Below are 27,688 nucleotides of genomic sequence, written 5' to 3' on the forward strand. Positions count from 1 at the left end.
ACAGCAGTACTAAATTTACAGTACAGCTTTGAACCTCCACCCCAAATAAAAAAGTCATTTGTTGCAAGTGTCAAAGAAAGATACTACTAAAGTTAAAAAAAAATGCTCACAGTTTATTTTTAAACTAAAAATGTTCCAAGAATTAAAAAAAAGATTTCCTTATCCCAGCTTTTGTCTGCTGGGTATTCTTAGGCAAGTCATGCCATCTGTTTGTGCCTCAGCTTCCCTATCTGCAAAACGGGACACTTTTAGTTCTTCACATCTGTGAAGCAGTAGAGATCTGCTCTTCGTGAACCAGGTTTCAGTCTTGCATTTGCATTTCCATTACTTGACTCTCCCCAAAACAGTTTATTTCCATTTATTTTTCATCTTACAGGAAACTGACTCATCCCCAATATAATGGCAAAGAGCCATTTCAATTACTGTATCTAACTCTCTAACTCTTTAATGCATTATATACAGCATTTATCTGTATAAAAAGAATTCAACTCTCTTACAACAGCTACATTACCTTCTTGAGCTTCCAAGACATCTTTAAGCTTCAGTGACAGCAAATAAGCAACAAAAGCCAGATATGGCAATTACAAATCTCCCCCCACCCAACTCTAGGTAACCATCTAGTGAGTTCCCCTTTGAGGGATTTAAATTACTGTTCATTATCCTTGTATCCAAGTACCTAAAAGATATCTGAAAGTAGTAAAAAGCTTTTAAATACATAGCAAATAATCAGGTTTCAGGTATAAAAAAACCCCATAAAATATTTACCTGGCCTGGCACAATTGTCTGCGTGAAAAGCTTATTGAGCTCCACAAGCTTGTTTGGGGTGATGTTAAACTTTAATGCTATGCTGTTTATGGTGTCCTGATTTCCAGCCTAAAGAAAGAACTGAAACTTAAGATACCATAGTAAACACATTCAGCATACCAGGTGAACTAAAACCATCTAACAGACTGTTTGCAGAGAATAGATTTAATGATTTCAACACACACCCTACTTAACAGCTTACATGATAAGCCAGTATTAATCAAAAGAAAAAAAATATTGTCTCATACTACATATTAGATAAAGTGGAGAGGTGTTACAGATGTCCCTCTCCTTGTCTCATAAAACTTTGAAGCAGCACCACCCCATTTATAACTGGTCTGGTAAGTGGGGAAAGGGCACACACTGGAAAGTTCTTTACACCTTCAGCAGTTACAGCTCGTCAGGCATTTGTGCTGTTCCCAGCTGGGATGCTTGCCTCTCACAGCCGCTCTGCATGATGGAGAGTGGATCCCCTGTTCAGGGACCTGTCTCTGTGTGAGCCAGCCTTTCAGGGCAAAGCTAGTCCTCTGAGCTGTCGTGGCAGTGCACTGCTGCCCGGCTCTGGCTTAGAGAATCTCACATCATCTCAGGACCAAGCACAGGCCAACTAGCCGATGACCTAAGCAACATGTGGAATTTAAGTAATTTTCAGAACAATGAAACTGATTGCTCTAATACAGAGCCATGCTGCAGAAGTAAAAAAACAGGACTGGCAGTTGCAGAGGACCTGGGCTGAACAGCCGTTCAGGACATGAGCCAGGCTCTCCCCACACAATGATATTTGGAGCAATCTCCATTGCGATAGGTATAAACTTACAGCCAGTATTCACTCACTGCTTTTAATTTTGTGCCGCTGGCTCCCTCTCAACCTCAACAATTCCACCTTCAAAAAGCAGACAAGAACAAACCACACACTGATACTTACAGTATATTCTATGGTACCATGGGGTTTCTGAGAAACCATTTTTTTCTCTTTCTTTTCATTGGTTTTGTTTTGATTGTCATCTAAAGAGAAAGAAAAAAATGATTCAAGTAATTGACTTCCAAGATATTTGCCTATTGACATGTCTTGAAAGAGATAAGATGTGCAACTCACAGCTGTGAACAGGAACACCACCACTAATGAAAAATATCTATTAGGCCTTAAAATTGCATTGTAAGGCAAGCAAAACTTCAAGTACAGCAAGTTTAGTAATCATTCAGGAACTCTGCAAGAGAAATGTATACATGGTACCATACCAATACAGAATTACTCCTATGTTTTCCTCTGTGATTCCTACACAATTCAGCTGCTGGATGCAAGTACTTTGCATCATGAGCTGCTATCGAGGCTGAGGTAGAAACCAGCAGATGAATGTATGCACCGATACTGCATTGGTACAATCACAACAAATACTGGTTAATCACCACTTCATCGCCAGCATGTCATATTTAAATACTATTTTAAACTCTGAAGGTAGAAGTATGCCAAGAGTCCTGCAAAACATGCATGCATACAGTATGCAGTCAAGCATCAGAAAGCACAAAGCTCGTTCAGAAGACATTTTCCATCAGCTGCAGTATGCAGAACTCACTGCACTTGCAGAAACCCTTGCAGGACCCGAAAGGCACACGTGTGAGCAGGGCAGCACTTTCCAATTCTTACCACAGCAGAGGGGGAGCAAAGCCCAGGATCGGGGGGGGGATGCCAGCTGCCCAGCGTCAGCCCCACAGGGCTCACCCTCCACACCCAGAGCCCAGAGCCATGTACCTGGTGGGGGCAAGGGCAGCACGCAGCCCCAGCTCCAGTGGTGGGGCCGGGGCGCAGCGAGGCCATGCATGGCTGCCCTGCTCATCCAGCCCGCTCGCCCCCAGCCCCTCAGAAAGGTCCTGCTGCCTCTGGCAGGGTGCTGCAGCCTGGCCCAAACAGGGAGGGTCGAGAAGGCAAGGTAGGGCTGGGCCCGGCGAAACCAGCAGCCAGGGCCAGGAGTGGGGAGGCACTGCCCTCCTGGGGGACCGTTCCTGCGGTCCAAGGGGGCAGCTCCTGAAGGAGATCAGGAAGGAAAGCACAGGGCTTCTGGCACGCATTCAGGCTTTGCTGCAACCTTTGCTATTTCCAGAGAGCAAGAGGCACATAGTAAAAACAAGGGCAAGGACTCACCTGCCCCACTGTAATGTACACAAGCAGAAAGGAGGGGCCAAGAGGTGTGTTGCACCTGACCCTGCCGCTGGCCCATTTCCACAGCGAGATTAATGCTGGGGGCTGCCTCAGCATCTTCCAGAGGCTACAGAGTCAGAGACCATCTCCTTCAGCCAACAAAGACTCACGAGAGCCCTGAACATACATCCAGGCGTTACTGCAGGCGCATCCCAACCATTACTTTTCAGGGATGCACTCATGAGAAGCATCATGGTTAGTGATACTACAGACAGCAAAGATGTTTTTTCCTACAACATAGTAACAGCTGGGAAGCATGCAGGGACTAAACACACACAATTTAAGTACATGTGGATAGTACATATGGCATGAAGGACAGAGGTAGGAAGAGGAAGATCAGGACAATGCTGGCTTTCCCATCATGGCTTTCTGAAACAGAGCATCACTCAATGATCTCAGACACCTCATCTCTGAGACTGGAGACCCACAGTAAAACATTTTAAATTAGCATTCTTGCTGCTTTTGTCTGACCGCTTGTATTTCCACCATTGCCACACCATCTTCCTGTGATCAAAGTCAAAGCAGTCTACGGTGAAGGATGGAAAAACAGGTAATGACAGCAGTAGCAGGGCACAGTATTAAACCATCAGAAACACAACAGCAATATGACAGGCAAAGATGTGGCAAATTCTGGACATTTCTTTAATCCATTATTTACGTACAACTGCCAATATGGACACAATCCTGCCTGAAGAAACTCCCCCAACTAACAATGAGTGAGTTCACACTATTTTGTGCTACTCAAGAGATACCACTTCGATCCCTCCAGGATAACTAAACTATGTATCACACCCATGCATGCAAACTACCTAAGTTGCCTGTGAACTGTCACTGGAGAGACGCAAGAAGGGTTTATAGGTAGACTTATAATCATAGACTCATTTAGGTCAGAAAAGACCTTCGAGATCATCAAGTCATTTGTTAACCTAACACTGCCAAGGCCACCACTAAACCACGTCCCTAAGCACCACATCTATGCATTTTTAAACATTTCCAGATATGTTGACTCCAACACCTCCATGGGCACCCTGTTCTAGTGCTTGATCACCCTTTCAGTGAAGAAGTTTTTCCTAATATCTGATCTAAACCTCCCCTGGTGTAACTTGAGGCTGTTTCCTCTTGTCCTGTTGCTTGTTACCTGGGAGATGAAACCTACTTCCACCTGCCTACAGCCTCCTTTCAGGTAGTTGTAGAAAGCAATAAGGTCCTCCCTGAGTCGCCTCCTCTCCAGACTAAATCACCCCAGTTCCCTCAGCCGCTCCTCATAACACTTGTGCTCCAGACCCTTCACCAGCTTCACTGCCTTTCTCTGGAGGTGCTCCAGCACCCCTACATCCCTCTTGCAGTGAGAGGCTCAAGACTGAACACAGTACCCAAAATGTGGCCTCACCAGTGCCAAATACAGAGGGATCATCACTGCCCTGGCCATCCTGCTGGCCACACTGTTTTGGATACAAGCCAGGATGCTGTTGGCTTTCTTGGCCACCTGAGCACACTACTGGCTTTGTTCAGCTCTGTCAACCAGCACCCCCAGGTCCTTTTCCACCAGGCAGCTTTCCAGCCACCCTTCCCCAAGCCTGTAGCGCTGCGTGGGGTTGTTGTGACCCAGGTGCAGGGCCTGGCACTTCTCCTTGTTGAGCCTCACACAATTGGCCTCAGCCCCATCGGTCCAGCCTGTCCAGATCCCTCTGCAGAGCCTTCCAGCCATCCGGCAGATCAACACTCCACCCCAACTTGGTGTCATCTGCAAACTTACTGAGGGTGCACTTGATTCCCTCATCCAGGCCATTAATAAAGATATTGAACAGAACTGGTGCCAGTACTGAGCCCTGGGGAACACCACTTGTGAATGATTGCCACTTCATCTAGTAAATCATTTGGTCTAGCTGGAAAACGTAGACAAATTTTCAGATATGTTAACTCTTGCTTAGCTCTGAAACAGCACACGAGGTAGGAAACAGTTAAGAACAATTATTCCATACTGACTAGATGTGCATCAGTAGATCCTGGTGTAGTGTGGGGGAATAAAAATAAAGTTGCACAGAGAAATGCAGAGTTAGATTTTGTACTTGCTGAATGTGAGAAAGTCTAAGTCTATGCATGGATAGGAGGAATAACATTGTGTAATAAAAGCAGCTTCCTTGCATAACTTACGATATTTGGTAGTAGCTAAACATTTTTGTTCCAAAGCTTAGTGTTTGTAAGTGGGATGGTGACTGAGAGATGACCATGGCAGCAACCACTATGCTACTGTGGCACAAGACAACTACAAAGTACTCTAGTAATACAGACAACTTTCTTCTTTATGGCTTCCTACCTGGGAAGGGGTGTTCCTCTCAAACCTCCCCCCCCCCCCCCCCCCCGATACACTGTATTTTTCAGGTACTCCTACTTGCATTGACTACAAAGTTTGGACATTAAAAAATACTATTGAGTGAAAAGTTGTAACTTGAAAATACTGTGTTGCAAGGAGACATATAATATGCTTTAGTTCTTGGCTGCCAGGACTGTGGATCTGTTTAGTAGGGTCTTCAACACAACCATGGTGCAATACAGAAGAGTGAGGTAGATACTCACACATAGTTGAAAACACAAAACTGTACAGACAAGTAAAAGAGAAAAAGTTCAAAGGACAAGCTGAGTTTCAACTAAACATAATATAGTCCTCCTTTTGCCAAGAACAGTTAATAAACCCTAAATAAGCCAAATAATTAGACAGCTTGCTTTTCTTTCACATCTATGTGCGAGAACGTATGTTGCATAGCCCATTTAGCTACAGGCTAGCAGAAGCAGTCTGTGAACCTACTGTCTTCTGAAACCAAAACTGATACTTTGTGTTAGGATACTTTTTGCTACACCACCACCACTCCCCTTTATTTTTTTTAAATCCCACCAACAAGGGGTTCTGGACACCATCTTTACACTGAGCATAATTACTTGGCAGGCTTTGGCAATTACAAACCACATCATATCACTTTAAATAGTGGAAAATCTTAACTAGTCTATGATTTTATGTCTTTATATGCACAATTAAAACCATAAATTAAAAAACAAATCAGACCTTCAGAGTCAAAAATTCCAATGAATCCAATAAATTTTTTCAAGTACTGCTAAGCCCACTTACTGTACACGTATCGAGGCCAAGGTCACAAATTATGCTCTACATGGATAGCTACAGCACAGGGGGTGGAAAACCTGGCAAAGCAAGCAAAACACCACAATATACTATTTCTCCAGGTCCCTCATCCTCTCTAATTTCACCTTCAGGAAATCAAACATTTTCTGACATGATCTGAAGGCAGCTAGCTCTAGTAGTAGTCCCAAAGGCATCCAGAGCACACGCAGGTATGACAGAGTCTTCAGTAACCACATTTATTTCAGACAGAACTAGCCTTGGAGAGATGCAGTTTTTCCATCTTTAAAATAAATGCCACTGGCTACTTTTTAATCTTGGACATTTGCTTAGCGGTGAAATGACTCATGGCTCTATCTCCCAAGTTTTCCTCCACTGCATGTACACTGAAGATGGGATCGTACAACTATGAAAACTGACTAGGTGTTAATGCAAATTTGATCACACTACATTTTTAGGAAAAAGACAGAGTGGGTGGACTAAACCTCTCTGTGATTTGAGGAAACATGTAAAATAAGAATTAGGTAAAAATAGGAAAATTAATGAACAATGAGAAGAAGAATGCCAAGTGAGAACAGGCAAGAAAATACAGGCCTATTAAAAATAGATAGGTCTAGAATGGAAATTTTTCTGCCCTTACTGATATATTTATACCTAACTCAGCTTCCTAGCAGACTGTTCATATTTAATTTTGCAATGCTATGGGAAACCTCACAGAAAACCAGTTACTTAGTAATGATTTTGAAAGCAGTTATTGAAGGAGTATGTCAAAGATGTCAATCAGTTTATCACCCAAAAGACCTTTACACATGATAGGAGAATTACACCTCTGCAACTCAGTAAATAGCTGTATAAATATAGAATAGGTCAAGAAGCATCAACAGAATCCTGGGCTGCTCACACTGACGTATGACATGCCACTGCAAGACAGTATCAATCCCCACCAATGTTACAGACTAACCTGCTGCCAGCCGAAATCAGTGTGAGGTTCTGCAGTGCAGACAGTGACAGCTGAGCCTGCCTGACAGTTTCCGAGCCATCAGTTAGGCTGATGTCTGTTAACATTAGCAGGCATGTTGAAATAAATGAAGGGGCCAAAGGACTGACCAAGTAGTTAAACAAACTTAGTAGCCTGAGAGAACAGAGGTAATGGCATACTTGGGCCAAAAGTCCATTTTACTCATTAATCTTTGCCTTACCAAAGACTTAGGTGGCATGTAAATAAAGAAATATTTCCCCTGACTAGCCCCCTTGGCTTCTAGAAATCATGAATTTCCCAGGGTAGAGAAGCAACATCCACTAAACTGCCCAGTTTCTTCAAGATCTCCACACCGGTCCTATGCCAATGAAGCCCACAGTACCATGATGTGCAAATAAAGTTCCGATTCCTTTCTTACACTTTAGGATGCTCAGTGAAATTAATCAAGTAATTAATATTATTTTAAGGGTGAGCAAATAAATAGTCTTTATTCACCTTCTGCATACCGTTCAAGATGTCACAGATTACCAGCATCTTCCCTTAGTTAGTTCACTTTTTCAGGTTGACTAATACTAGCATACTCTACACTTTTTTTCTATTTCTCTGATCTCACAGGTTATTTTTCTTATTAGTTTTTCTTCTCCTAAGATACCTTTTTTGAGATGGAGGAAGAAAAACCAAATGCAGATTTTAAGACATGAAAACCCAGTAATTTGTGCAATGACATAATGACAGCTTCCTTAAAACTGTAAGATACTAGCCATATTTTTCCACATCGCTGCATACATCACTGCTTTTTTAAGGCAATCCAGTCCTAAGTCTTTATGACAGATTTGTTAGAAGAAATAAAACTATATTACTACAGTCTAGCCAAGCCCCAGGACCAAGGAGTAAAAACCTGAAGGTAGCTTACAAGAATCTGAAACACAATAAATTCAGGGGAGAATTATCACTTGGAGTAACCTAATCAGAGTACTGATAAGAAATTAAGCAAACAAGGCTTCCTGAGGTAGTTCCCTTATCAGTAAATGAGACACGATACCAACTATCTTGGCAGAGACAGAGTACAGCAAGTATCACTTATGTCATTCTGAAGAGACAGAGAGACCTCAAGAATATGAAAGTCCTGCTTGGGCTTGTAAAGGAGGAAGACAAATCAGTTTATCCAAACAATTTTTTCTGTTTCTGCTTTCTAGACTGACGCTTTAATAAATTTCAGCAATGCTGTTACGTACAGAGTTGTGTGTAGGATGATTTAATCATGCCTCCATAAGCAGCTTTCTGCCTCTTCTCATGGCTCTCAAAGTGAACTGAACAGTGTTCACATTAAAATTATTACTTTTAAATAAAAAGTCCTTCTTTCAGCTCCTGTTCACTTGGTGGGTGAACCCCACCACCACAGGGGCCAGATCCCTGTTTTGGGACACCCTCCATCTATTCTGACATTCCAGCACTTCCCAGAGGCTGCAGCAGCCTTCCATGAAGAGATGTTATCCCAGCCCCATTCCCTCCTTTAGCCAGCTGCAGCAGCTGTGATGCACATCATAGAAAGTTTTTTTGCCTATCTGATCAGACCTATCTCCCTGTGAAAAAGGGAACAAGTTAGAAACATTCCCTGCTCAGATTTACGTAGTGGACTGCTACCATGTTAATAGAGGAGAAGAAAAAAAACCAAACCCCAAACAAAACAAAAGAAGCCCCACCCCACAACACCCCACCATCTCAGGTGTCTGTTTCTCTGTTCTGCTTCCCCCTATTACCACAGCCTCCTGTGAAGCCCTCACCTTTACTTCTGCATATTTTTCCTCTACTGAATCATATTAACATTTGGCTTCCTCGTTTCCTGCTGCTGAAGTCACTTGAAACAAGGCGGCAGCTGTCACCCATCACAACCACACTTGTGCTCCCTCAGTGAAAACTCTCCTGCCATAGGAAAATAGCAATTTCCTTATCAATACAAATCCAGGCACATGATCCCGAAATATCTATGCCTTGAACAACTTCTCTGCTCTCAATAGAAATTGATTGTGATTCTCCACTAGTAATTTTTCAAGCAAGTCTTTAAAAGGAATATCAAGATCACCAAAAATACAGAGCCCCAACAAAAATGACAAGGAGCTCAAAGAACTAATATAAAAAAGGTAGTAATACCTTCTGCTATAAATGGAGAAGGTATTTTAAGGCACATTTAAATAAGAATCTGACTATTGATATTAATGCAATATTCATATACTGCAGCTTCTACATGAAAAACTGCAAATTTTTTCAAGAAACTTAAATTCCTTCTTTATTTACTCCTTCCTCCCCAAAATGTGGCTTTAGCTCCTTTGCAGAGGCACAAAGTGATGCTACATGTTACACGTTTTACAGTTCACTACCACCTCAATAGGCTGCACTAGAACATGACGCAACCCCTTCCCACCACAGAGCAATGGAGGACCCACTGCCACCCTTCCCTGCAGCCATGCGTAGGCCTGGAAGACAAGACAGCACCCACACTTGGGCAATGGGACATGCAGAGATGCCTGCACACCTAGAAAGCCCTCCAGCTGAGTGAGGGCAAAGGGCCTCCCTGCAGCAGGGTTCTTCCCACCAGGAGCAAGGAGATATTGTCCAGGGCAGCATCACTGCCACTTTTTTGCTGGCACTTGTACAAGGTGGGCACTGAGCAGATGACATAAGCCTTGCACGAACAGCACAGGGAGGGTGAGCATTGTTACCAAGAGTGCCAAGCTGCAGACTGCTAAGCAGCTCTCATGTTTCAGATGGCAAGATGTGCACCACTGCATTCCACGTTTCCTTTGTGAGAACCAGCATGCTTGACAAGTGAGAAGACAAAAGATCTAGTTTAAAAGTCCACTGAGGCTTAGGAAAGGGGAAAAAAAGAAAAAGCCAAACCAAAAAAAACACCCCCACCACTCAACATTGGAGGGAAGTAGTTCATATACTTCAACCGTCAAGAGGAAAGTTTGACATGTTATTTTAAAGAAACAGTGAGATGCAGCAAACGGCCCAGTGCTTTAGCTCTAAGCCTCAGCTAGAAAACAATACAGCAGCAGCTAAAACGTACTGAAGCTGAAGTATTGCTGAAGTGGTGTGTCACTGGGCACCCAGAAAGAAGCACTGAAGAGGGATGACTATAAAACTTTTTATGTTTAATGTTTCAGTCAGAAGGGAAATTTAAAGGAGAGGATGCAAAGTGCTGTGAGCAGGGAGGGAGGATGTGCTGAGGATATCCAGTAAAGGCAGAGGTGGAGGGTTCCCGGCTTTCACTCTATGTGCTGTCTGAAGACACAGGAAGGATTCAGATCAACCGATAACCTCGTATCAGAGAGACAACAGACACTTCTGTGGGTAGAGACCAGTACTTCAGAAACAGGTCATGGTGATTGCCAAAGCGCAGCAAGCCTGTAGAGAAAGCCATTCTAGATGCGTATATGCTTTGTTGATGGAGACTGCACAACCAGTCTTCTGCTAACAGGGGAAGCTGATGGGCAGGACAGCCTCTGCCTCCAGCTCCTGTGAAACTTACCCTGGGAAAAGGGAAGTGACTCCCAGGGAGTTCTCTCCCACCTTATTCCAGGTGCAAAACAGCCTATTTGCAATGTGAATATTTGGAGTCATGGGGAAGAAGAAAGGAGAAAACATGAAGATAGGGGGTGAGGGGTCCTTGTAGCCAAAAAGAAGCAAAACAAGGTAACAGGTTTCTGACAGAGCAATGAATACAGGTGGAAAAGTCAGAGAAGCCTTTGGGACCCTGAACATGCTTTTCACGTCTGACAAGTATCAGGCTTTGCTGCTAAATAATTTGAAACAAGTTAAGATACATATCAGCTGGATAGGAGAATAGCTCTCAGCTGCAATGATCATGAGTATCTGTCTTTACCCTTAAGTAAACTGGTTACACATGCTTTTCTTTTGTGCTGGGGAAAATGTCCTACATGCTGCAAATGTTTTGTGTCCTAAGCCTCTCTGAGATAGACTGGGTGCGTGAGCAAACACCTTCAGCTGTCTGTGGATCAAAACAAAGATCACATTCCCTTTTGGGATTGAGGCAGAACTGTAACACACTGAGACTGTTTTAAAAGAGCTGGTTAGATTTCAAGAAATAACGTATCTCCCTAGGAAACGTAATGTACAGAAGTATAATTATCCCAAGCATCTCTACAAAGGATACAGTGGTTCATGTTTCAAGATGTGAAAGGAAAACAAGACAGAACAATCTCATTTCTGCTAGTCGCATTTTGAAGTTTTAAACCAAGTCTCCATCATGCAACTGGAATGCTTCTGGAAGCAAAGTTCTTGCAGACACAATTGAACATGTCCTTACACAAGGGTGAAATACATAACGACACTGAGCAAAAAACTAACAGTTGTTAATTGTGTTATTAAACCATACTTGGCTTTGCCAAGTAAGAACCAATCGCTGCTTCATTTTGGGTAGATTTGCATAAGTGCCGGGGTCAGGTTTTCCAAGAGCTATTTACGGCTCTGAAGTAACTGCATTCCTCAAAGATCGCATTTTAAGTTTTATTCCTTAATTTATTGGAATTGACAGTTCACGCTGCCATACTATAATACTATGAAGTGTCTGTCAAAACACAGGTACAAAGTAGCGTGAAGACCAAAAGGGACTGCTCGGATGCCTGCAGTTCAGCACAAGCTGTACACGCATAGACCTCCGACTTGAACAAAACTGTATGATGGCAGCTGGGCAAAGAACTTCACTGCAGAGGTAGTCCTACTTCATATTATAAATCAAGTTAGTATGTTCAAATTTGTAGGAGATCTATCATTCCCAAATTTATATTTGTTCAAGGCAGCTATACAAATGAAAGGCAGAGATAAAAGCAGTACAGGAATTAAAACCCTAAAGTGGGTAAAGTAATTTTCTTTACACAAAAGGAGAATACTTTGGAGAACAGGGAAAAAAATGTGAACAGCTCTTAAATTAGAGGGTATTTAGAGCATAAAAGTAACCATCCAACACCTTGAGCTCAAAAGCAGAGTCAATACTGCTTATGTAGAGGAAAGTGCTTACAGGATGAACAAAACTCCCCCATATGCAAATACTTAAAAGAAAATGAAAGAATCATGTGTTAAGAATCATTTAATTCAAGTTTAGAGGATGCAATAGGAAGAAAAACCACACAGCTACTGAATTGGCTTCAGTAAAGGTGCAGTGGCCTAGAAAATCAGTTTGGTAGCTTACTTTTAAGTGTACCTTGCTTAAGGCAGAAAAAAAAAGAGTGTGTGTAATGCAGTACAATTATACAAAGATATCCAGGACTGAAGTTTCAGAACTTAACATAAAGTTAGACCACAAAGAAATATACGGCTTTTGTGCTCAGAGTTCTTTCAATCTCACCTTATTTGAGCAGTGAAAGTGACACCTGATTCTTCTTCAAGGCAGACACAAGGGTATGATTTCACAAGCCAAATCAATAGCTCCTATGAGAAGAGGAGCTGTTCTCTCCTTGCATCTCTTTCTACCTTGGACTCTGGCTCTCATCTGATCCCACAGAAAGAGTACTCACTTGATTAAAATAGTAATTTTTTTTCTTTGCTCATCTTGTGAATTGACTCATCTTACCTTGTGGTCAGATAAATGCCAGTGCCAGTTCAGAGTGATTAAAAAAAAAATGTAGTTCTGAGGAAGGGGAGGAAGCACGAGACCTCCCCACTGAGTGGCACCAAGGTGTTAATTCACATTGTAGAACACCTTCATAGCACTCAGCTGTACTTTGAAACTATTGCCTAAGAAAACTATAATCACCAGACATATGGGCATAGCCTAAATCTAGCCTGGGCCACTTTAAGGAAGAAATTTAAAAAGAAAACCATTTCAGACATATGAAACCTACTTATTACTCTTAAAGAACAAGAGGGAAAACCAGAAAGATTAAGATGACATAAAATCACTAAGTTTTAGCAACAAATAAGTTGGTTGACAAGAAAGCAGTAAGAAGGAATAGTAGATGTAAGAGGGAAGGAAGCCCTCATCAGTTTTAAAATGGAGCTTAACCAGTTTAGTGTCTATAAGGAATTATACAACAATTGTTATCTATCTCTAAAGAATTATATGACTGTTACTATAGCAAAGAAAAACACCCAAGGTACAAGCAGCCCCTCTAGTACCATGAATAAACCAGTAATATAAGCATTATGGAATTGCAAGTTATATGTCCTAACAGTAGAGTTAATCTTGTTCCATTTACCTTTTCATACATTTTACAGAGTGTTGTTCACCATGAACCACACTCATACACAAAGTTTTAAGCTCAGCAACACTATTTCAGAATGCCACAGTGTACAATTTGGATCTATCCATGTTACTGCATAAAACCAAGTTTTCAGTTTCTCACTTCTGGGGAGCTTAATTTTTTGGGTTATTCTTTAAAACAGCAAACTAGTTTCCTAGCTTTAGTTTCTGCTCATCCTACACAAATCTATTAAATGTCACCCCAGCCCAATCCTCTCAGGGCAAGACAGCATTTAACCAAGCTCGGTGTCAGCACTGAGGATGAGGAAGGGAAGGAAGGGATGGGGTGGGGAGAGAATGAGGAAAAATGGGAATGAGGAAGGGTAGGGGTGTCTGAAAAAAACCAGCCTCATCACAGCTGAAGCAGCTGGGTGGTAGATTCAGGTCCTAACCCTATCCTTCCCTTTAGGAAAAGACAATTAATTGTTTTCTCTCTTCATTATCATCCTGTGTCTGATATATGTTATCACAACTGTTTTTCTGAAGATTGTCTTTCATATCCAGATGGCATCAGTGGGAACTAAGACATGTGTGATAATTTTAGCCTTCCATTCCACAACCAGGTGTCCTTCTGCACACTCCTGCACATAGACAAAGCAGTGGTGAAACAAAAGGAGATCTTGTTACACAAAGCTTTAAGTGTGACATTCAAAAGGAAATCCACAGAAAATTTCAGATGGGAAAATATTTGCAAGTGCTGCCCTGCATTTTGCATACATTATCAAACTATGCTTACTGTGGAAGTACTTGTAACCATATATTGATTCTGGCCTGGACAGTCACAGTGAAATACTGACATGCCTGTAACAACAGGAAGTGATCATCATTTCTGAGACAGGAGCCTGTTCCCATGCACCCTGCATAACTAATTCGTGGTGCCGTCAAAACCGTGTACTCTTCCTGACCTACTTTTCATTTACCAGTAATAGCAGTCTCCCCTCACTGCTACTTTACCAGCCTCCAATGGCCTATGTGACATGGACACGGGAGCACGTTGTTCTGTCTACAAGACAGAGCAAAGTTCTACTTCACATCAGCTCCACCTTGGATTAACTGTTATCAGCAGCCAAATACCACATCTTCAGCTAAGTGCTTTAACCTCCTTCACAGCAAAAGTTTATGAACCATATTTATCAGCCACACAAAAGACAGCCTGCAAGCAGTGGATGTCTACTACCTAAGGGCAGATTAAATAGCTACTATCCATGAGGTCCACAGCTATCAAGGAAGTAGCTACACACCATGCAGGTACACATGCTATCTTTAACCTCAGAGGTGTGACTTACAAAGCAAAGATGCAGCAATAGAAACTTCAGCATGTGCTGCTACTAGCTTGCTGGGTACACTGGATATGTACACAACAAGAACTCCAAAACTGCATTATTATATCCTCCAGGCTGTCTGGCAACAATGTGGTCTAGCTCCCCATTACCATGATTAGCACTACACAAATACACAATGTTAAGTCAACCTTTCACAGAAATAGCAACTTGCGTTAAGACAATTCACAGACTCAGCATCCAGCAACTCTCTCTGCAGAGTTTGGCTTTAGTCTTACAAAAGAAATGCACAAACTCAAGATTAGAAGCTGTTCATAATGTCTATTGTCACTTCTTCCATTTTCTAGTTCAAGACCACTCAATCTACCCCAAGCTCCCTGTTTGACAGTCTATCTCTAAAATATCCTGCTCTTGTGTATTTGTGTAGAAAGTCAGGCCCTCTTGGGTGCTCTGATAAAGCCAGGTGGAGTTGCAGGACAAAATGAATTTTGCGTTTTGCCAGACATATCAGCCAGTGGGGGGGGGGTGGGGGGGGTGGTGTCTTAGCTGCCTTACGACATTGCAACAGTGACCATGAACTTTAAAGAAAAGTCTACACCCCAAAAAGTAACAAGATTAATTACATGAAAAAAAAGAACAAACTACTTTCCCTGATTTTCTTTAACATGAGGGGGGAAAAAACCTCTACATTTTCCATTTGATAAAGACAATAATAAAGTATCTGGTAAGTGCTGCCTTGGACAAAATTTTCTCTTATTCTTCACTACATGTAAAAGAGCTTTTCTGGCTAAGTTGGTCACCTGCAGATTACAGTCCATGCTGGTATTTGTGCTATCAACTCATAAACTGGATCAAACTGTACAGCATAGCTGAAGTATGTGAATCTTTGAATGCACTGCAGAAATATGCTGTGTTACTGGGAACTGCAAGAAAGCCACATGCATCCTTAGATCAGATAGATAAGGTTGTTCTTATTTTCTGTCAGCTTGCCCGATGAGCTGTTCAGACACTTGGTATCTGTGTGGTCAGGAACTCAATTCTTATGCAAATTGTATATCCTGTTTTCAGTTACTGAAGATAATCCAGGTACAGGAAGGAAAGCCTTCATGCGGCCTTTCTCAGGCCTCTACTGGATGGAGTTCATTCAGGGTAAATTAGTAAACAAAATGGTGGGAAAGAGAAAAAGCGAAGACTTCCAGTAGGAAAACTAAAAATCCCCAACATATAATTTAAACTGCACATTGTTTGGGGTTTTGGGGGTTGTTTGGAGTTTTTTCTTGGGTTTTTGGTGGGTTTTTTTTAAAAGCAAAAAACACAGCAGATACACTTTACAGACTAAGTAATCCTTAAAAAATCAACCCTTTCTCACATCTAATTTCTTCAAGGAACTTACCTTGACAGTGACAAAGCCTTAATGCACAGGGCTTGTACAGCTCCCCCTGAAAACAGACTCAACATTAATCTCTCTGGAGCAGCAGTGGATTTGGGCACAGCTCTGCGGGCAGCTTAAACCAACCTACAACGAAGCTGTTGCCAAAAGGGACGTCTTCCTCCACAGGTTCCTGTCACCACCCCTGCACTGGCTAAGGTTTCTAGATGCCAGCCTAGGGAATGCAGCTCCTGATTCTCTGGGCTGGTGATGGCTGAAGGCCGGGACTGGGACCACCCAGGATCACCCCTCAGGAGAAGAACAGGCAGCAATACATCCTCTTTTAACAGCAGTGTGGACACCTTAGATTGGCTTAAACTGTTTAAGAAAGTGCACTCTAGGAGGGATATGGTGACAGAGGTAGTTCCAGGTTTCTTATAAAAGGTGGAGGTAAAAAGGGTTGGTGACTATTTCAAGAGATGAGGGGAAGCAGAAAAAGAAGGTTCAGTGAATTTTTTGGGTGTAAAGTAGGCTCAGGAGCAGCTTGGAGATGGGTGGACAAGAAGCTGCCTGCTGGTCTTCCTGTGATCTGATAGTATAATCTGTGAATCCTGGTCAGGTAAGTGCCAGTACCTAAATGCACCTATCACAAAAGTACCACCACAGAATTTCTGACTATCCACTACATCAAGGACTCAAAGACAATACCAGAGTGAGGAAAATCATTCTGACAACACAGCAGGGCTGAGGGAAGGAATACTTAAGGATCACAAAAGAAGACACACACATTTTAGAAAACTGTTAACACTACACATGATGTTTTCCTTCATTCATTTCGCTGCCTGAACACACAGCAGCTTGCCTGGGAAAGCTGTGCCATGTAAGTTGACCAGGACAACATCTCTTCCAATCACGTGCCTTGTCTATCGGTTGGTGATTACAAGATCCTAAGTTAAAAATATAGACGAATTCACAAAGACACGTACCCTAATTTCATGTAGGGAGATGACATCAGCATCTGATGTGTTGCTGACTGCCAGCACCTCATCACACAGATCTCAGAAGCTATGGAAAAGAGCAACACAGTTTATACATGCTAGTGATCCCAAGCACGGCCTGATGAGTCTCAACACAAACGTCACAACAGACTGATGAGACACAAGGAAACATCAGTGTGGAAAGGTGGGAGCTAAAGTGTTACAAAATAAAAAAAAAAGATCTGGCTTAATTTTGTATTATTGTTTAAATGCACATGAAAGGAATTCTGCTTTTCAGAGTGTTTAGGTTAACTTCCAACAGTGTCTTTCAAGCACGATATGGGAAGAAGAGAAATTAAAAGCCTGCCTTGAGGATAGCAGGCTTGAGTCATGCAGATTCTCTGAGAACGACTCCCTCACACCTCTGCTTGGAGACCAAAAGATCTGCAATATTATGATTTCAAACACATTATCTTGTGCTCCTTATGTACTTGGCTTATGAATATTCCTGCCTTAAAGAGATAAAAACCTTAGAAATGTAAACCTCATGTCTGAAACTAAAATGGAAATATTCTGCCCCTTCCCTGTGGGTAGAAACTCCCAGAGAGCTAGAGGCAGTCACTGGGCAGGGGCCCAGAAGAATAGACTACAGCACAGATACACCTGGGTGCTGCAGAGCACTGCTCCACAGGCACCCAGGGCACAGGTCCTAGAAACCTGGGGAGGGGGAATGGGCAATGGATCCAGTCTGCCTGGTTGACAGTCCTCCCAGGGAATATCAAAGATAAAAACCTATAAGACAGTTAAACCCTCTCCCTCAAGACAAGGCACATTACCAAAATCACCTCTGAAGAGCTGCATATCACCTGCAGGCACTCTGAGCAGGGCACCCGTGCTCAGCAAGCACAAGACCCAACAGGCTGCTGGCACAACCTGCGAAAGTTCAGACTACACCAAACATGACGAGCCAGTGGATCCTGGAAGTGAAGGACTTGCTAACCACACAGACATGTTTCCCTTCATTACCCCTGGCAGAAATACGGCAACTCTCTTCGTTAATTCTCCCAACAGGTTTCCCTTTCCCCTTCTGTGTGCCACGTGCTACCTGACCAACTGCTCCACAGCTTTCCTCCCTTCCTCCGGGGGCCACTTTTTAAGAGATGTTACATGCATCTGCATTTAAATATAATTAAGAATGTTAAGTGCTCACTCCTCCTGAAAATTCAGGCCCTGGGAAAACAGACAGCCCTTGGAAATGCATCTGGTTTTTCAGCAGTGAGATCAGTTTTAGCTGGTCAAACACCAGTCATGTCATCCCCTAGCCTGACCTTTGAAGAATAGATCACAAGAAATCACCATCTCAAATATTACTTTGAGTTAGAAAAACATAAAACCCTGGTATTTTTTCCCCAGTGACAGAAACTTCACTTTTTAATTTTCTACCAAAATAATTACTGCCACTGTTAAAAAGGTATCCCTGATTTCTAATCTCCACTTTTTCTCTCCATCTCCTAGCTGCTCAGCCTGACAAAACTCCTTGTTATATTTCAATTGCTTACACAAGTAATTTAGGATAAAGCTCTGGGGTTTTTTTTCCCCCCTCAAGAGCAGTTATAACTGAAGATGTCTCTCTCAACTCCCTCTAGTCCCCAAAAACTTGCTTCCTCCCCAAGCCATGCTAAACAGAAGTCACAGTAAATCTAGTCAGAGAAACTGAGTTAAGAGCAAAAACATCCCTTGTCCCAGCATCCTGGGTCCTACAGGTTCAGAGGTTAACAAGGACAAGCAAAGCCATGAAACAACTTACATATAAGGAATGCTGAAGTTCTTCAGCCTGGAAAGGAAATTATGGAAGAGGGGTATTTTATAGAGAAGAGTCAAAAAAACCCACCCCAAAACAAACCAAAAAAACCCCAAACCAAAACAAAGGAAGCTTGGAGATGGTGGTAGGGATTGACTGTTCAGTTTCTTCTACGAGAACCAGTGGCCACCTAACAAAGCCAGCAGGAGCAAGACTGCTCTTCCTGGAAATGGTAGAAACCTGTGCACTCTTTACCAAAAGATACTGTAGAAATATACACAGGCCCAGGGAGAGACGAGGTAAGCATATGGAAGAACACTCTCTAAACGCACAAACTACAAGCAGCTCAAAAGATCCCCAACAGCTGAAAATCATCAGAGAAGGGGAGAACATTAGTGTGGATAATTTTAAAAATTCACTGTATTCTTAATTTTCCCCAGACATCCAGGTGTGGCCTTTGTGGGAGAACAAATGCTGCACTAAATGGGCCCTAGTCTGAAACAGCACAGTCATTCCCATGGCCCCTTTAGCGCTTCTTTGTCCTAAAATCACCAACAGCAGCCTTGGACATAGCGGTTCAGCAGCAGTTGCACTGTAATTCCCATTACTCCCTTGCATAAAACTTCCAAGCACTTGTACTAGTATTTTTTTTTCTCCAAAGTGATGTTCTGCAAGTTTATGCTCAGGTAAATATGCACATCAAGTACCCCAATTAATTTTTCAGACTTAACGGGCCCCTCATCCTGGAAATCTGTGTTCTACAACCTACGTTTAAAACATGTACTTGGTCTGTGCTCAAATTACCAACCAACTCTCATAACTCAGCATCGGTAAATTACACTGCATATAATTCTTACAACTTTGTACAAATGTGATGGGCAATTTTTCCCTCCTACCTATAAAAGCATTAAATCACACACAGCAAGCAACTGATCCCTTCAGAGCAAAATACACTTGTTCAGTTACCCTACTGGAGGGAGATACCACCCAAATTTAAAACCCTTGATGTTCTAGAATATAAATTCAAGGGCCTCACAAGGTACTATTACTTAACACCTGCAACATAATTCTTACAAATGCAATTAGCCTTGATTGACTATTTGAAAATTAAAGGAATATAAAAATCTTGTATTAACCCTTTTTAAAGGCTTGCTGAAGAAAAGCCACATTAGTGATAAAGCAAGTTCATCCGTAAACTCTTGGAACTTCCACATGAAAAGCAGCTCTGCCAATTAAATAAGAGATTTCATCTATTAAGCTAACGTTCACCTTCATTTCTAGCTGTTTCAGTACAGAAAATCACATCAGAGGACACAAATACATCAATTCGCCTACCACATCCCTTCCTCCTCCCTGCTGACTAGAAGCACACTATAAAATTAATGCACATTCAGCATCTAGCATCACATTAATGAGCTAAAATTACTGTTAACTGTTTTCAGAACAAAAGAGAAATTAAGAAATCTCTTTATGTTTATGTTACTGGACACAGTTTTCATGTTCTGTCCTTTCCCATTTCAATTCCCTCGCTTCCCACTTGAATCATACATTATTGTACTGACTATTAATGGCCAAGTTTACAATCTGGTTTCGTATCTCCATATAGCTTCACTTCAGTCTAACAACAGACTTAAAAACAGCTCAGTCTTCTGTCTTAAATATAGGTTTTGAGGCAATTTGTAATGTGTTGATAGGCAATACTATGGACTACACACAAAACACCAAGTTTTGTTTATTTGTATCTTTCACTTAGTTTTACAACAAACAGAAGCTTAACTATCTAGATGAGAATTAATAAAAGATTCCACACACGGGGAGCTCAAGCAGCATTAAGACATTTCCACACAAATTTTTCGAAGTTAAGTGCTAACGGCATTATTTCTGGTACTTACTGCACAGATCAAATTCTCCTGCCTGCAGACAAGGCATCCCTTCTGCACACACACAGTTTCCAGTGAACACCAATTAACAACCCAGCTTGAATATAACCTGGTGGCCTTAACACTGATCCACTGGGATTCCAGATCATTTGTTCTTATTCCAAAATAACGATCTGAAACCAGCTGCCTTTCAATCATTCATCCACCTCATTCTTTCCACACGGGTTTCAGCAACTGACACCAATATACCAACTGTCTGAAGCTTCTCAACCAGCCACTGCCCACTACATCCAGTTTACACCTATTAAGTTATTCCAAACCCCTTGCTATTCTACACAGACAATTACAACCAAATAAACTTCTTCCTATGCTGCTTTAATTTTGAGAATTTGATTCTGCAAGAAACAAATTATTTCCCTTTACACCCCACCTTCTACCCACTCTCATTTTTGCTGTCTGAAGCCAACCTGAAACACAAAGGTTACAAGCAAGGTCTCAGAACTTGGGAAAATTCAGATCCTGTTCCTCTTTACTGGTGTATCAAGCATTTTAGCACAACACTGAGTAGCCCAGTTTGTAAATCACTTAGATTAACTTAGAATACAGTGTACCTTGCTACACAAATAAAGCTGACCAAATCAAGCCCCCAGAGATCGGAGCTGATTACAGTTAGCTAGTTACCAGCGAGAACTTATATGGATATCCTTATGTTTTTTTAAATGGACTCACCTTTTTATGACTAGCACCTTAAGTCCTCAACTGCATCCTACTGTTGAGTAACCTTACCAGGTAGTACAGAAGACAAAACCAGGACTCATTAGCAGAAAGAAATTTCAATTTTCAACTCAGTATATACCGAAAAGTCCACTTCAGGTCATTTGCTAAATAGGCTTAATCTAACAATTAGAAAATATTATGCAGAGTGGTTTCAGCAAAAGCCCCACCTTTTTATTAAATATAAACTCTACTTATTTTCACTGTATCGCAAGCAACTTTCAACTCTGAAACAAAGTAAGTATTGCTGCTATCATGTGAGCTGTCTCTGCTAGTTCTGTGGCAGCTGGGGCAAATCTCATCACATTATGAGGGATGAAAATTGCTATGCCCTCTCTGTTTTATTTACTAACATTTGTTCTTGGCCGCCTACCCAGAACATTCAGAGGCTTGATAACTGCACACATACCATGCCACTCCCGTATTGCCCCCTGTCCAAGTGATGGCAGGGAGGACAAGTCAAAAAGGCATCCCATTTCTGCCCTTGGATGCTGGGGAGATACTGCGTCACCTCCTCTTCAATGTACAATATACGCATTAAACAGGCACATACCATTTTCCCTCTCATGGCATTTAGGACTTCCTGCTGATTTTGGACAGAAATAAGAGCTACAATAAGAGGAGGTTTTGTTAGTCTCACCTCCCACTTGCTTGCTGCAGAAATTTAACAGCATACAGTGAATGAGAAAGGATGGCTTTATGATTAGAGAGCAGAACAACAGGCTAGTCAAATGGATTTTATTTTGCCAATAACAGTAACTGTGTGATGTGGGACAAGTCACCTAAACCAAACTTTTTGTTATGATGCATTCTTTAATGGAGACCAATTACTCATATGCTGACCATTTACAGTTTTCAAGCAAAATCGGTGGAATCCAGGAATATTCTGCACATCTGGCAGAAGGACACATTATGTCATGATGGAATAAATATATGGATGAAATTCAGAGTGTTGTCTCAACCTCAATTTATACCATTGTTACACTGCCGGCTTTCATCAGGTCACATTTTTTCCTGTTTCAGTGTCAAAACAAAAATGGTGATCTTCACCCAGTTTAACAATTCCTAACAGGAATCCTGGACTCCTATGAGAGTAGGAAACCACCTAACAGGTCTATCTCAGAGACGTGCATCCTGTCCTAAAGCCAATAAACTGGTGCTTCCAGGCTTTTACATTTCCTCTGCTGAGTTCCTACAACTTGCCTCATGTTTGTGGAAGTGTTTTAGAACCCATAACACATGGGAGAATAAAGCAAAACAAGCGGGGGGTGGGGGAGAGAGAGAAACAAATAATCGAAGCTTAGAAATTCAACATCTTCCAACAAAAACAGACTTCTCGCAGAAAGTCTGTGTGCACCAAGCAGTTGAGCTGCAGAGGTAGGTCAACTAGATTATTCCAAGAAGCAGCATATTCCAAGAGAGCACCCTGGCCACTGGGTATAGCAGCCAGGGTGCCTACGCAAGCACTGCACAATGCCAGACAGACATATCTGTGGAAATCTGAAAGCAGATTACTTTAAAAGAGGCAGATTACCAAGGCAGATAAGCCAAGAGATGAGGCAAAAATAAGGAGAAAGTAGTGTTATCTCCGTTGGTCCTCAGGAAAGAACAACAAGCAGTATTGGCACCTCTGTTGTTTTAAGGCAAGAAAACAAGGGCTGTGTCTGCAAAGCAATGTCTTATAGGGTGAGATTTGGAGACTGAATGGTACAAATTATTTCAGAATTATAGAGCCACAGAAGAACAATACAAGTGCTAACAGAAAAGGGAAATATGAGGCTACACTGGAGAAACCTGCTGGCAGTGGCACCTGTTCAGCCATTTAGCAGTGCCCCAGGAGAAATGATCAACACCTCACACCATTAGGTTATTTCTAATAATAATACAAATGGCACCGTGCCACCACAGTGCTAGCAGATATGCTGTAGAGAACAACCTGGGCCGGGGAGGGGGATGCTGGAGGATCCCCTTCTAGAGGATGCCCGAGTGACAACTCCTCCACCTCGGCTCGGCGGCGCCACCCGCCGGCGGCAGGCATTACCGCAACACGGCACCGGGATGCCAGGCGAGGAGCGCCTCACTCCATCGCTGTGCTTCCATCTTCGGCAAGAAAGAAAAGTCTTCTAAGCACTCTCCTTTCTATAAAGCGTGTCTGGGAACACCACCACCTCCAGTTCTCCGCAGCCTTCAGAAACTGCGTTACAGTCTTTCCATGGGAGAAGAGGCATTTACTGAGGCAACAAAATCCTTCTGCCAGTATCAGCCCTTGCATAAATCTATTAAAAGGCATGACACTCAAAATGAAAGACTAAGGATGTCACTGTCAGCATTTACAAATTTATAAAGGCAAACACACTGACAAACTTCTAATGAAGGGACATGGTGTGCAAGGAACAAATCATAATGATATGTGACGTTCCTTTCCCTGATCTCTCAGAACAATAAATAAAGAAGGATTTATAGTCCTGTAAAATATTCAGAGGACAGGGGTCTTCATTCTGTTAAGACTGACAGACACAACCTTTCTAGGCTTGAAGTATCTTGTGACAAGACCTTAATTAAGCCACAAAATAGAGTACACAAGCATCATTGTATCAACACAGATGAGAATATGCAAGACTTTCTACAGCTAACACATTTTCCTTTTATCTAGGAAAACTAAGCATTTTGGCAAAGTGCAGAAAGTATTTAGAAAAAGAATTAGTAATTCCTTTATCAGATTTTCTTAAAGTTCTAGACATTAAGTCAAAGCTGGGTAACTGGAAAACCATCAAACAAAACCCCCAAGCCGTTGTGCAAACACACCTAGAAAAACGGTCAACCATAAGTAAGACAGAGACTATTTCAGCCAGAGCACCTCAGAAACATCAATAAAGGGACAATTCAGAGAGGAAAAGATCACACGCAAGGAAAAAAAACCCTAAGGTATATGCATCCATAACGTTAAATACTGAGTATATGCCTGAATAATCCTTCTCAGCCAGTTTCATAAGGAAACATATCTTTAGAGGTTTGGCAGTGCCTTCCCGCCAGTGCAGCTAACACATCTTCCAGCAGGGAGATGCTGCACGCACACCTCTGGCAGAACTCGGCTCAGCTATACAGATGGTTTTGCTCTCTGTCATGTGCAGGTAAAGGCTAACTATTTAAACCAGTCCAGTTCTTACAGGCTGCTACAGCTGTAGGGAGAGCTCTTGGAAACTGCTCAGGATGTTAGCAAAGGCAGCAGCTTTCAAGAGAGCAGCAGTAACAAAGAGCTAAGCAGGCAACCGCTGCCAGCTATAGCTGCAGTGGACACAGACAAGTGTCATGCAGACAAATACTATGTTTTACTATGTCAACTATGGCATACTATGCCATACTACGGCAACTAACAATTCCACTGAAACGACTTCATTTTGAGAGCTGCGTAGGGAATGTAGAGCTCTTGAACTTGTTTCACAATCAACTGTTTTCCACCTCTCTCTATTTTGATGCTTCAGTTGGGTAAAAGTCTTTAGACACAATTAAAAGCAGGCATTTAAACAACGACAGGGTTTCTCTCTCTATGGATTTTATCAGTCGGGTCTGTATTCAGCTCAACAGCAGCACGAAATTACTGTATTTAACAGAAATTCTGTATTTCTGCAGAACCCAGAAGCTTTGCACACCTGCATGATGGCCAGTAGCATTTCAGGTCACCCCCACAACGATGCCAATCCACCTGAAACATGGGACCACTTCTGAAACAAACACTAGTAAAACCTGAGTTTGTATTGACTGTTGGATCACAAGCCAAAGATGACCTGGAAAGCTTTATGTTCTGCCTTGCCAGCCCTGCTGCGCGTTTCAGTGAGAGAGAAGGATGCCATCATCCCCCTTGTCCTGCATCTTGCCACCACAAGTGCCAACTGTTGCAGTGTTTTTCACAAAACTACTGAAATACTAGAGAAGCAAAATTCACTTGCTTCACAAAACTCCAAATTTCTCTAATATAAACCTAAAATAAATCACAGCTTTTAGCAGAAGCACTGTACTAGGAATCCAACAGAAGGTTGTATTTTGGTTTGGCTGTTTTTTTAAATTGGCATACTACCAAACCAGAAAGAGTTCATAGGTTCATTCATTAACAATTCTCCAGTTTTACTTCTACAGATTTCATTTAATGAACAGTGTGATCAGAACTTCAGACAAAGAGAAGCAAGTTTTCTTTTAGTTTCAAAATTATTTCTATCATCAGATTCAAACCTATCAAAAATTATGGACTGATCAATAAAACACTGTAAATTCTTGAGCTTGCCAATATACATTACTCCCAAGATTTACCTTCTTTTTTGTAAGGCCTCTGTTGCCTCATAAAAGACAATCTTCAGGTGTGGGCTAGCCTGCATGCACCAGTCATTGCATAACATTTTTAATGAGAATTCATTTCTTTCTCCTAAAGAGGACTCCTCCTTAGGGTCAGCCATTCATGCACACACTGTGCGAGCAGGAAAGAAGTCTGCTTTGAGAATAGCTACAATTTTTTGTTCCTTTCCTTGTCTTTAAGAAAGGTTTCCTTACAAGATGGAACCAGAATTCTCTTAATCTAAGAGTTCATGCCTACAAAACAGCAAGAGAAAACTTGGAAGTAGTATTTTGTAAATCATATCTAAAAGTACTTAAGAGCATTTAACAAGCTGCAATCCAGAACTGCAAACAGATGTGTATGTGACTCATCTCACACATAGTTACGCACGAACTGATTTTTTTCTGAATTACTTGCAAGAATAAATCTAAAGAAGGTATTTATGATTAATTGAGATACTGATACAGTTCACAGGAGTGAGGGGTAAGCAAGCTTTCCAGCACTCAAGCCCTTTGACATCTTGTTTAAAAATATGTAGTTAATTTACTTACTTGTTCACACTTCAACAGACAAAATAAGTATGAAATAAGACTGAAGTCTTAAACCGTATACATCAATTTATGAAACAAACAACCCCACTAAAAAAACCCTGAACCGCAATGTCGTGAAACATCGAAGACAAATCTTAAAAATAATTAAAGTGCAATAATAAACTTGACTGTTGCCCATAACAACACTGAGGTTTAGAACTAAGAAACACATATTTTTTGAGAACTGCAAGGTTAAAGTTTAAAGCAGATGATATTCACAACTACATAATTTTGTTTGTTTAATTTATGGGAAGGTTATCCAAAGTCAATTATCCTTTTAAGGAAGGCCTACGGAATATGAGAAAAATACATTAACAAGCTATCAAAACAAACATAATTAAAATACTATAGCATTAACATAACTCACCGGTACTATAGTATCTTTTAAGTTCTGTGCGTCTGATGTCTTTCAGTTGGTTGTATTTTTTCTTTTTCTTTTCTTTGTCTGCAGCAGTTTCCTTTTCCCCAGCAAATTTACAGTTGTCTTCAGAGGAACTGATTTGCTCCAAAATAACTTTACTGTCATCATCTTTCTCAGAAGGAGTTTTGGAAACAGGAGATCCAGGGGAATTGGCAGAGACAGTCTCGGAGTTTTGTTTGGCTTGCCTTTTCTTTTTCAAACTATGCATAAAGAAAAAACCCACAACATTAAGATGTAGCCAACCTCTACAGGCGAGTTAACTCACTTGCTAACTTTTATTTTTTTAAAGCGTATTAAATATCAGAGTTTCTTACAACTCAGTAAAGTACACACACTTCGCATCAGTAACTTGGTAACTAAGATTATTCTACAGCATATTCTTCAATCATATTATCATCTCAATGATATCTTCTCAAAAATAACAAAAAAGGTAATAAAGTTTTTACTGTTGTTTACTGAGGAGAAGGAACAGGGAAACACTGAAACATTGAACATTGAAAAGTTGTTTTGTTTTAAACCAGGATACATCTAAATGTAGAAACAAGACACTGAATCATGTTTTCAAGATGATGCTTAGGATAAAATAAAACCTCAGATCATAATGTACTATAATGCAACAGCTAACATAATTTCACAGTCAACTGCTCCTGCTTTATAAAGCTATTTGTTTTGATATAAACTTGTTATTTCTTTCCATTTTGTCCAAGGTTATCTCCCAGCGGCCACCCATGCTGCTCCACATCTGTTCTTCCACAGCCCACACCACCTGGCACTCCAAGTGTCACCAGCGGCTCCACATTGTAACCGACGTGGCCACAAACTGCTTGCGCAGGAACATTTTCCAGCTGCTACAGCTCTTCTGAGAGAAATCGTAAGGAGCTGCCAACAAATCTT

At 41.5% G+C, this 27,688-nt stretch overlaps 1 protein-coding gene across 7 annotated transcripts in view; it reads right to left on the reverse strand.

The window, feature by feature from the left end:
* Positions 1-27,688, reverse strand: part of NCOA7 (nuclear receptor coactivator 7) — a 98,121-nt gene that overhangs the window by 26,858 nt on the left and 43,575 nt on the right. For 6 of the 7 annotated variants that reach the window (XM_040597786.1, XM_040597785.1, XM_040597784.1 and 3 more), the window contains 3 exons: positions 26,741-26,994; positions 1,730-1,809; positions 766-873 (listed from right to left, as the gene is read on the reverse strand). In XM_040597786.1, coding sequence (XP_040453720.1) covers positions 766-873; positions 1,730-1,809; positions 26,741-26,994 — 442 coding nt within the window. Of the gene's footprint in view, positions 1-765; positions 874-1,729; positions 1,810-7,095; positions 7,171-26,740; positions 26,995-27,688 lie in introns of those variants that run through there. The other variant, XM_040597788.1, reaches the window with a different exon arrangement.

Source organism: Falco naumanni, chromosome 6 (assembly GCF_017639655.2).
Source record: "Falco naumanni isolate bFalNau1 chromosome 6, bFalNau1.pat, whole genome shotgun sequence".
NCBI classification, from domain to species: Eukaryota; Metazoa; Chordata; class Aves; order Falconiformes; family Falconidae; genus Falco; species Falco naumanni.